Source organism: Vigna angularis, chromosome 8 (genome assembly GCF_016808095.1).
Source record: "Vigna angularis cultivar LongXiaoDou No.4 chromosome 8, ASM1680809v1, whole genome shotgun sequence".
Classification (NCBI taxonomy): domain Eukaryota; kingdom Viridiplantae; phylum Streptophyta; class Magnoliopsida; order Fabales; family Fabaceae; genus Vigna; species Vigna angularis.
In genome coordinates, this window is record NC_068977.1 from 5,573,023 (window position 1) to 5,585,614 (window position 12,592).

At 31.5% G+C, this 12,592-nt stretch overlaps 1 protein-coding gene across 1 annotated transcript; it reads right to left on the minus strand.

Annotated features, from left to right (window-relative positions):
* Positions 1-10,626: 10,626 nt before the first annotated feature.
* LOC108345132 (NAC domain-containing protein 100) lies at positions 10,627-12,230 on the minus strand. Its single transcript, XM_017583705.2, has 4 exons — positions 11,989-12,230; positions 11,611-11,832; positions 11,238-11,515; positions 10,627-11,161 (listed from the first exon to the last, which is right to left on the minus strand). The coding sequence occupies exons 2-4, from the start codon at positions 11,813-11,815 to the stop codon at positions 10,640-10,642; spliced, it is 1,005 nt and encodes a 334-aa protein (XP_017439194.1). The 5' UTR covers positions 11,816-11,832; positions 11,989-12,230; the 3' UTR covers positions 10,627-10,639.
* Between the last annotated feature and the right edge of the window lie 362 nt (positions 12,231-12,592).

Genomic DNA, 12,592 nt, shown 5'->3' on the forward strand with positions numbered 1-12,592 from the left:
AATATGTTAATTTATTTAAAAAGAGACAATTAAATTTAATTTATGTTTAAACTTTAATCTATTTAATGTCGTGATTTAGGTAGAGTATATGATTTATATGGGTAGTGTAACTAATATGTTGAGCCTAGAGTTGGTCGGCTCTTTATATGGACGTAGCATGGATACAAAGCTAAAGGGGAAAACATAGGGTGAACTTGGTATTTTAGGGCGAGAGTAGTAATTTGAAGTGCTGAGTAAATTTAGACTAATTTGGATTGAAATGACAGATACTAAAAGAAAAGTACAGTAAAAGGGTGTAAATAGTAAATGACAGAGGTGTAGTTAGTGACATAAAGAATTACTGAAAGCCCTTCCTCCGTCATTTTTTTTTTAATTTTTGTTCTACTATTCTCTAACATTTCTACATTTCTTTATTTTCTACAGATTTTAGAGTTTACATGCTTGTGAGATCAATATTATAGTATTAATTTTAGAGGTGTAGTTTTGATTAAGCTTATCTTTTTTTCTCTATTCTTATCCAAAGTACCACATGCATGAGTTTTGAAGTGTAATGAGATTTTATGACTCCGAGCTTAGTAGGTTATCTACAAAGATAAATTATGATTAGTAGTCTTTATATACATTGTATTAATTAATTAGGAATATGTTTGTAATTCTATTTATCGTATAGGTTCAATATCGTTATTATAAAAGTGAGAGATATAAGATGTAACTTAATGATTATCTTGCATAATACAAGAGTTGACTTATTTATTTATAACTTTATGTTTGTTTTTTCTTTTTAATCTTCATCAGGTGAGAAAAGTCTCATTTACTGATCCTTATGTCATTATTAAAGAAATTCATTATGAAGTTACGAATCAATTGTGTTATGGATGAAATTGGGGAAGCTCTTCAAGACAAGTTATATCTAGTAAGTTATTGTTAGAAGGACAACTCTTTGAACTATGTATGAAGGAGTGTTTTCCACTAAAAAAGTATTTTGATGAACTCAAGTCTATTTGGTGGAGGTTTATGACATTGACTTTAGAGTAGAAGAAGATATATTATAATTATATTCATCTCTCTTCCACCATCTTATGAGAACTTAAAAAGTTATTTGTAAGGATTATACTACACTTAAAGATGTTAAGTCGAGTCCTTACATAGGGGAGTTATGCCTCAAAGAATTTGTTAACAATGATCATGCATCATCTTCTTGTTAGTACTTGTCGAGAAATATATAGGAAGACAAAGAATAATCCAAAAGACATTTTTCAAATATTGCAAATAAACAAGGTAATTAATTGAGTGATTGTCAACGGAGACATCATTTTTTATGAAGGTTCTATGATACATATAAAGCTTAAGGAGACATCATCGAAAACATATGGAGAGTCGATGAGAGTATAAGTACAAATGGATTCTTTGAAAGAACCATTTAATAAACCTTTGACAGATATTGATGAGGCATTGGACTCTTTAGCACACAAAAATATTTTGACCCTTAAACCTTCATTTAATGGTCTTCGGAAGTAACATCAACCTAAGATCACTTTGATTGTATATTGGCCTATGTGGTGGTAACAATAAAGGATATGAAGTAATTTGTGAGAAGATCACTAGTGTTAAAGATTTCTGAGGAGATCACCTAGAGGAAGAAAAATTATTGGTTAAAATTATTGGTTGCAAGTGGGTCTTCAAGCAAAAGATTAAGCATTTATATTAATATTTGATGGTAAAACATTTAGTGACGTGTAAACATCAATATATGAACATTTGGTAAAGCATCTATAATAGAATTTGTGAGGTAAATAATCTCAATCAGATTTTCAAAGTAATTCACATAGATAAAGAACAAGCACAAGAGATTTTCATTTGAGTCCAACACAAATAGTTGATTCACTCAAGTCAAGAAACTAGTTATACAAAAACTATCCAACTAGGCAAGTTCAAAATTAAAAACTAGAACTAAAACTAGAATTTAAAGACTAAAAGCATTTTAAAGCGTGAATTTAAAACTATATATTGTCCACAAAAAGAGTCTTGCAAAAGTTTGACACATTGCAACTCCAACACTCTTGAAACACTAGCTTTACTTTCTAATGAGGCATCATCCTTCTCACAGTAGTCGCTACTCCACTTCTCCCATCAGTAAGGGCCTAATCCTTAGGCCATGCGACTCTAACAACAAAGTCTTCATGTGAAAAGGGTGCTAAACTATGGTATGACTCAAAGGCTAGCAAACACTAGTTTTGAACCTTTAAGCCTTGAGGAATATGCTATCCTGCAAACAGTAAACTCAAAGTAAAAGCAGAATCCCATGGTTAGCAATTGGAGAGAAAGGCCAATTAAGACACTAAAAGGAGTATGTATAAGAGTGCAGAACAAAGAAAAACTCAAAAAATACAACAAAAGTTTGTTAGGCTAGATTTACATGAAGCTCTAGTATTGCACTTTTAGTTTAAGTGTTATAGAACTCTTAGTATTATAGAATACTAGTATACATGTATATTTATGTTATAGTTATGTATAAGATAACTCTAATAGACTCTTGTAGATATTTTTCTTTAAATTATATGTTCTTTCAACCAATTTTATATGATGTTTCTTTTAATAATTATATATTATTAAAATCAAATATTATATAATCAAACTTCAATCAAAAGCTTTTTTAAATTATAATCACTTATCTTAACTAATCAAATCAATATTAAACTCAAACATTATCAGTTGAAACATTTTTATAACAAAAAAAATAGGCTTAATACCCTATTGTGTCCCCAGTTTCGCTCGAAAATGTCAAATTAGTCCATCCTTTAAAAAGTGCGTCAATTACGTCCTTATTTAATAAAATTTATATCAATGAAATCCCTTCCGTTAAATCCGTACAAATGGCGTTAATTATTTTTCTCTCTCTTCTACTTTAATTATTAACGTCGTTTGTACGAATTTAACGGAAGGGATTTCATTGATATAAATTTTATTAAGTAAGGACGTAATTGACGCACTTTTTAAAGGATGGACTAATTTGACATTTTCGAGCGAAACTGGGGACAAAATAGGGTATTAAGCCAAAAAAATATTTATTTGAATTGAAAACTATTTAAATAAGATTTATTTTTGACTCATCAACTATTAGAAGGTAGAATTTGATCTTAAAAAAAATGAAAATAAAAGTGAGAAACTTATAAAGATAAGATGGATTATATTTTACAAAGAGAGAGAAAGAGTGAAGCTTAGGTTAAAACAAGAAAAAAAAACTTAAGCCTATTGAGTTTTAAAAATATATAAATAAAGATTTTAATATAAAAGTCAGAAAAAATAACATTTCTTTAAGAGCAAAATGTAAGTTGAAAATTAAACATGAACAAAAATTGTATTATAAAGTAATTTATTGAAAATACCTTTTGTTATTAAATTTAAATTTTCATTTCAACTATTTTTATTCTTCTTTTCAAGTTCAAATATCTCTCTTTTAATTTTCACTGATTTATCATGAGAGTAATAATCCTTCTACAGTTCAATTTGAGAGAGAAAAAAGAGAAAAGTGAAAATATATAATAGAAGGGAGATGAAAACTTTAATTTCAAGAAAAAAAAAGAAAAAAAAAGTGAAAATATATTAAAAGTATAGCTAATGGGATAAAATCTGATTACCTAAATCCATATATACATCAGGCCGAATTAATGATTAGACAGAAATTACATTAAATCTTGTATGTATTAATCCACCACATGAATTCAAAATTAATGATCTAATTAACCAACTCAAATTAATATTTTAATTAGGTTTAATTAAATTTAAAGTTCCTATTAAATTTAGTTACTCTCAATTAATTGTTTTATTAAATTTTTAAAAGTTTCAAAACTTTCAATTAAGTTTTCATGTTAGATTTTTCTAGTCTATATGATGTGTCACTTATATTATTTTGTTACATGCTTAAATGAAATCATATAATATTTTGATCAAAAAATTCTGATGACGAGAATCTTTCTATAAAATTTATTGTATTTGACGAAAAATATTTTTAAAATTAATTAAAATTATAAAATATATAATTATAAAATATAAAAATATAAAAATAAAAAATTATAAAATTATAAATTATAAAATTACAAAATTACAGAATTATAAGAACGTAACATTATTATAAAGTAAAAAAAATGATAAATAATAAAATAATAAAAATATAAGATTATAAAATTACAAAAATATAAAAATAAAAAATTATAAAATTATGAATTTAAAAAATTACAAAACTTACAAAATTATAAAATACAAAAATATAAAATTGAATAATTAAGTAATTAAAAAACTACAAATTATAAAATACTTAAATTACAAAATTACAAAATTATAAAATTATAAAATAATAAAATTATAAAAAATAAAATTACGAAATTAAAAACTTATGAAACTAGAAGAAATAAAATTAGAAAAGTATAAGATTGTAAATTTTACATTTCTGTATTTTATGATTTTATATATTTTTTATTTTATAATTTTAATTAATTTTAAAAATAATTTATTAAAAATAATAAATCCTATAAGAGATTCTCATCGTCATAATCTATTGCAATAAAATATTATGTGACGTATTTAAGTAGTGTTACAAAGCAAGAGAAAAATCAAACAGTAAAGACTTAATTGAAAAGTTTGTGTTTCGGTAGATATTTTTGGGACCGAGAGACTAACTTGCTGATGTGTCTGAACCGCTCGCTCGCTTCCAAACTCTTATTGTTGGCCGATCGATGTTGGCACAAACCGATCGGTCTCCTTCTTGACGAGGGAGGATGTACCTGCAATAGATACTCCGACGCTCAAGTTAGGCGTGTGATTTGAAGAGTCTCGGCTCTTGGTTGAATATTTAGTTAATGATTATCACTATTGAGTATTTGAGAGTAGCCTAGAGTGAATAATGCGTTAGTGGAACGTACCTGGCTTTCGGCCCTGGCTTTGTATTTATAATTTATCTCATGGATCCTAAGCTGATATAAGCCCAATAAAATATAAACAAAATAAGATATAAATAGATTACCTGAATATCCGGTTGGTTGTTTGTAACCACTCAGTTAATATTTTATACTGTACACTATGCCCCCCAAGTCCGAGTTAAGCGTTTGGCTTTAGCCGTGGTTAACTATAGGACTGATGAGTTTGAAGGAGGTTGCGTTTGCGAAACTGAAAGCGTTTTACCGCTCGACCTTCAACATTAACCAAGCGGGATTTATCGCTCATCCTTCAACAGGAACCGAGACGAATTTACCTCTCGGTCTTCAGCATTAATCGAGAGGGTTTTACCTCTCGACCTTCGACATTAACCGAGCGGGATTTACCGCTCGTCCTTCAACAGGAATCGAGACGAATTTACCTCTCGGTCTTCAACATTAATCGAGAGGGTTTTACCTCTCGACCTTCGACATTAACCGAGCGGGATTTACCGCTCGTCCTTCAACAGGAACCGAGAGGGATTTACCTCTCGGTCTTCAACATTAATCGAGAGGGTTTTACCTCTCGACCTTCGACATTAACCGAGCGGGATTTACCGCTCGTCCTTCAACAGGAACCGAGAGGGATTTACCTCTCGGTCTTCAACATTAATCGAGAGGGTTTTACCTCTCGACCTTCGACATTAACCGAGCGGGATTTACCGCTCGTCCTTCAACAGGAACCGAGAGGGATTTACCTCTCGGTCTTCAACATTAATCGAGAGGGTTTTACCTCTCGACCTTCGACATTAACCGAGCGGGATTTACCGCTCGTCCTTCAACAGGAACCGAGAGGGATTTACCTCTCTGCTTTGATCGAGGAGTGCTTCGTAGTGAACGGGCTTTACCGTTCGGCTTTGAGAGGGCTTTACCTCTCTGTTTTGATCTAGGAGTGCTTCCTAGTGAACAGGCTTTACCGTTCGGCTTTGAGAGGGCTTTACCTCTCTGCCGAGCGGGATTTACCGCTCGGTCTCGGACTTGAGCTTTAGTGTTGACTAGGAAATTCTTGAACGAAACTAGTAACTAATGTTCGAGCGTGAATTGCTCGGTTTTATTTATTTCATAATGAAAGTTTAAGAATTTAAATATGACATTAACAGAGTTTGGAGTTTCTCTCTTCAGTTTATAATTCCACGAACCGATCGTTCACGATGACGACTGGGACTGCGATAGTCTCGCCTTCGTTCGTTCTTCCGATACGCTCGTTCGGGACTTCTTCTTGCTTCTTGTATGTACTTACGGAGGTGTCCTGCCCGAATGAGACGTTCTATTTCGTTTTTCAGCATAATGCATTCTTCTGTAGTATGCCCACGATTCTGATGGAAATGACAGCTCTTCCTTTCATCTGCGTATCTTGGAGATGGTTTCGTTTGGAGTGTGAGAAGTTCAGCGTTTAGAGCTTCTTCAAGAACTTTTGCCCTAGGTGTGTTGAGGGTTGTATAGTGATTAAATTTAAATGTTCGGGAAAACTCCCCGTTTTTACCATTATTGCCGAACGGTCGTTTACCGTCCTTTCTACCTCCACTTGCCTCAGCTTCTTGTTGTCGCTTTCTTTGTGAGATTCGCATATCCTCCATGCGGATGAATTCAGCTACTCGTTCTTGGAGCTCCTCCATTGTTTTTGGCAGTCGTGCATACAATTTTTCAGCAAAATACCCTGGTTTTAGACAGGAAGGCAAATTGGTGATGATAAAAGATTGACTTACCTCTTTAACTCGTCGTGCAATTTCCATATACCTTTTCATAAAGGCCTTCAAACTTTCTCCCTTTTCCTGTTTAGTATTTACCAATTCCGTTGGCGTTACTTCCTGATTACGATTGGAGGCGTATTGCCTTTTAAAAAGGTTTTCCACAGTGGCGAAGCAATCCACTGTGTTTGGGGGAAGAGTGTTATACCACTCTAATGCTTCGTCCTTGAGTGATAAGGAGAAGGCTCTACATATAACCGGATCATTGTCCGTGTAGAACACCATTGCATTGGTGAAAATCCTGAGATGATTGTCGGGATCTGTCGAGCCATCATACTTATCCAATACAGGAGGGTTCTTCTCTGGCATTGGAGTTTGCATGATGATCGCAGTAAAAGGGAGCAGACTGGAGGGCCGATCGGTTCGTAAGGGGGATGATTCCCTTCTTCCCCGACCGTTCGGGTCAGTATGCCGAGATGGCTGCTGATTACGACTTCCAGCATTATCATTGTGTTGGTTGTTACCCCGATCGGCTGTGGACTCCGAGTGTTGAGCTGACCGTTCGGCACGACCTCGCTCTGCTCTCAACATTGTAATTTCTTCTGCGTGCCTTCGCTTCATCTCTTGTTGTGCGTGCGTCTGTGCTTGTATGGTTTTGGCTTGTGCCTGTATTTGCGCCTGCATCTGCGCTATCAAATCTCTGGTGTGTTGTTCTTCCTCCATGCTCCTCGTGGTCACCACTTGGGTTTGCCGCTCGGCTCCACGGTGGGCGCCAAAATGTTTCGGTAGATATTTTTGGGACCGAGAGACTAACCTGCTGATGTGTCTGAACCGCTCACTCGCTTCCAAACTCCTATTGTTGGCCGATCGGTGTTGGCGCAAACCGATCGGTCTCCTTCTTGACGAGGGAGGATGTACCTGCAATAGATACTCCGACGCTCAAGTTAGGCGTGTGATTTGAAGAGCCTCGGCTCTTGGTTGAATATTTAGTTAATGATTATCACTATTGAGTATTTGAGAGTAGCCTAGAGTGAATAATGCGTTAGTGGAACGTACCTGGCTTTCGGCCCTGACTTTGTATTTATAATTTACCTCATGGATCCTAAGCTGATATAAGCCCAATAAAATATAAACAGAATAAGATATAAACAAATTACCTGAATATCCGGTTGGTTGTTTGTAACCACTCAGTTAATATTTTATACTGTACAGTTTGAAATATTTAAATATTCAATAAGTAAAAAAAATAATAATAAAGATTCAATTGAAAGTTGCTAAAATGATTAAGAACTTAAAACTTAACTAACCCTTTTAATTATTATTTCAAATTTATGTATAAATAAAAGTTGTTAAAAAAATTTGTTTTATTACCCGTTCTGAAATTGAAATTATGAAATTATATTTCTTAAAATTTATTTGTTATTTATATATAAACATTTTTATTATGATAAAAAAAATTAAATTGAAGTTAAATTTATTAAATTATCTTAGATATATTTACAATATATTTTTAATATAATTACGACCAATCAATAGTTTAAGGAATATTTTTTATCAGGAAATATTAATAGTTACTAATTGTGTTAATGAGAGAGTTGTATCATAACTTCTTCCACCTTTATTACTAAGTGATCTTATAAGTATCTTAATGATGTTAATAATCTTATTAATTTTTGCAAAACTAATTAAATTATTAAAGGAAAAGAGGAATAGAAGATAAAAAGAAATGAGAGGTGAAAATAGTTTTATACACATGTATGATTATTATATGAAAGCATGCTTCATTAATTTGTCCAATTTTGAAAATACTGGGACAAAAATTCTATAACTCACGCATCACCTTCATCCACTCTTTTTAACTTTAAGACAACATTCTATAAACTGAATTGTTCAAACTGGAAAAGTTTTATCTGATTATTATATATTTTTATAACCATATTATTATTATTGTTGTAAAATATTAAGTGAGTTTATCAATGACTAACATGTTTCAAATAATCTAACTGATTATTTTTAGTAGAGTATTTTATTTCTTATAACTGTATTTTGTACTAATAAAATTCAAAATTCAAAGCTTTACTTAAAAAAAAGTTAAACTATTTAATAATAATGTTTATGTTGATGATAGAAATGAACTTTAAATCTAACTCAACTCTATAAAATCGATTTGTAAGGTGATGTTTGTATCCACTTATTAACCGATGAATAAATAAATAATAAAAATGAATTTTGAAACAAATATTTAAGTGATATTTTTTTAAAATCGTTTTTTAAGATGCGTACTTATATTTAATGTAAAATGTCATCAATATTGTATGTAAGAATCTGAATTATTATCATTTGGTATGGATGACAAAATAATCTGTACGCAATAGATACTTGTGGATAAAATCCGTCATGTATAATTGGTACTTATTGATATTTATTATTCACAGACTGCAGGTAGTAAATATTTTAATAACCGTTTATAAACAGATCGATTGTGTATATTATAATATCCAACCGGTAGATAGGAAAAAAAATTTAATTTATATTTTATTTAATTAAATTAATTTAAAATAAAATTAATTTTTATTTTGTTAAATTAAATTTAATTAAAATTATCTTTTTTTATATTAAATTTTTTATATTTTGTGTAATTTTTTTTTTAAATATATAAAATATTTTTTTTAATATTTATAAGTATCCGTATATTTTAAAATATTCGCAAAATTTTTTAAAACAAATACATGCGCACGGATAACGAATGAGTTGTAGGTAGAATTTTTATTTTTTATTTTTTATGTTGAATTATGTATAAACACTATCCATATATTTGACTCAATTCATTTTCATCCTAATCCTTAACATCAATTAACAAATTCATAGTGTTTGTAATATCGGTGTCAATAGTTAAAATTGGTAAAATGTATATGAAGTATTTTCTGCAATTAGATCTCTTAATAAAAAAAATTAAGATTTAATTTCTCGTTTTTGCATAGAGTTGTTGTAATTGGAAGTAGTTAGTAATTTGGTGGCTCTGACTTTTGAGTTTGGCTTCTTCCAAAGCAAAAAGTTAAAGTGTTTCCAATGACTTTTATTTGTTTTCCTTAATAATCCTTGTAAGTACCTATTAGGGCCTGATTTGCATAATTATGCAAATCATTACTTTCTACCAAAAAAAGTTAATATTCCAATTCATGAGGAAAATTACTTATTTGAGTCTTATTACCAGTTACAGAATAAGTTCAATACCAACCTAATTCAATTTCACATGAAACAAAAGTTTGGTTCTCACTAATAACCAATCATTCTTAAAAACATCTACATATGTTAATAGTTGAATTCAATTTTATTTTATAAAATAATTTTAAATTAATTTATATATTATATATGAAATCTTTAATAAATCTTTTTCATGTCAAGAAATATATATTTGAAATGTAAAAATAGACATTAATAATAAATGATAGGTTTAATAAACAATAAATCACACCATAATAAACTTTGAATAATTCTAATAATATTTTAAAAAGTAAATAAATTTTAAATCTAATTTAGTCTCATAAAACCAATTTATAAAAAAAATAATAATTTACAATCATTTATATTCGATCAATTTTACTTTAGTGGTAAACATGAAAAGACAAAACAAAAAATAGTACTAAAGAGAACTGCCATATAAAAAGTTGGTACTATAAAAAATTTCTATTATGATATAAAACTGTCAAACCATGCAACTTTGGAAAACTAAAACATCCATTTAGTGTACTAAACATGAACTTAATTTAATTAATGTACATGTATAATAATAGTAATAGTAATAATAATAATATTAATCCCTGAGGTATATATCTTTGATGATTATAAGATCCATTACTAATTATCCTAACATTAACTGCATATATATATATATATATATATATATATATATATATATATATATATATATATATATATATATATATATATATATATATATAGTATAGCTGTTGAATTTGTTTAGAATCCCCACAGAGAAGGTGATGAATATTCCTGGTTCCCGAATGATCTGTGAAAGATTTCATCATTGTAGATGAGAGAGGAAGTGTCAGCATCAAAGTCATTATCAAGTGCTTTATGAGTTCTTAGGGTTGTGCTTGATCCATGGTTTTCAATCAGCATCCCCAACATGGACTGTTGTTCCTCATCCATGGAATAGTTTGAGTTCCCAGCTTGGAGGGATTGGTGTGGCACACTCCAAGAAGCAGGGGAAACATCAAAGGGGTTTGAAGAATACGAAGATGAAGATGCCATCATCAGAGTTTCTAAGCTCTCAGCTATGTTTTCATCACTCTGGTTTCGATCTGATGACAAATGTGATGATTCCCCCAAAACAGGTTTTGCTTCACTCGTGTTGTATTGAGAAGAATCCATCAATGAAGGCATCTCCTTCCCAAAGGAACTCAACCTCACCAAACCAGAAATCTGCATTTTCTTCCCGCAGTTGGTCTTCTCAAAAATCCTGCAGATGGCCCAATCATTCTGCAATGGAACAAACATTGGTCAAATAGTTTAAAACATGCAAAAACAAAAAGCTTGAACAGAAAACCAACTTTACCATGGCCTTTTTGTGTGGATTGTGCATAGAATGATCGTCTTCTAGTCTGTATTCATGCATGACCCAGTTGGTTTTTTCACCACTCGGAGCTCTTCCTTTGTAGAAAACCAGAGTTTTCTTCATCCCAATGAGTTTCTTTGCCTTGTATATCTCTTTGTCTTTGCCCGTGGCCTTCCAGTAACCAGCACCGGTGGCTCTATTAGTCCTTTGCCCAGTTGGGTATTTTCTGTCCCTCACGGAGAAAAAATACCACTCCTTTTCACCCATTTTTGCCATACCTTCATTCAAAAACCACAAGAAAGTTAAACCATAACCAGAAGGTACCATAATTAAGAACGAAGAACCCCACAAGAGGATCAAAAAGATCACTCACAAGGCAAATCCCATGGCTCGCACTTGTTCAAATCAGCCTCTCCAATGGCCCTAGAGCAGAAGCAGTTGTCAAGAACCTTCTGTGAGAGGTAATGAGTGATGAGTTCTTCATCCGTGGGATGGAACCTGAACCCTGGTGGCAAATCAAACGCTTCCTCTGCCATTGTGTCTCTCTGGCTATAATAATAGTTCTCCATTGCATCCATCAAAAACTTTCAAAGTCCTGCAAACGACAAACAAACTCATGAGTTTCAATCTTAGCTTCTGACAAACAAGACAATCAGTTTCCAAACAAGGAATCTATTGACACACTCAACATCTCACACAGAAAAATGACAACCGCTTGTGATGATCCTAAGCATAAAGAAAAGAGGCGAACCTGGTACAAGAATGGAATGACAATGTTTTTGGTGAGAATGTGTGTAAGTGAAGATAGGATGAGGGAATAGAGGGAAGGAAGTGAAGGGAGAAGAACAGAAAGGTGTGTGTTTGTGTGAAATGGTGCTTAGAAAAAGACTGTGTTGGGGGAAACATAACTCCTTAAATAGTGGTTTCTTTTGTGGGTTCAGAGAACCGTGACTTGCATAACAACTTGTGAGGTGGTTTCATGCTTTTGGATGTGTCGTTTCTCACTTTTTTTGAGGTTATTTTTCTCCTTAATTTGACCAGGAACACCTCACCAACTCACTCTGCACGCAACTGTTTGATGTCACATTGTTCTCTTCTCATATCATATACCTCTGGTGTCGTATACAAGCCAAATCACCATGATAATGCATGTTTTACCATCACTCAAACACAATTCCATGTCGTTATTCATAATGTTTACTATGCTATTCATCACATGTTCATTATGTCATAATACAACTATTTTTTTTATCTCTTTCCCTTTCTCTTTCAAATTCATCTCCATAATATTCAAAAATTTATCCACTTTTATAAGAGTTTACATGAGTATCAATCACTTAATACGTGTCAAATAC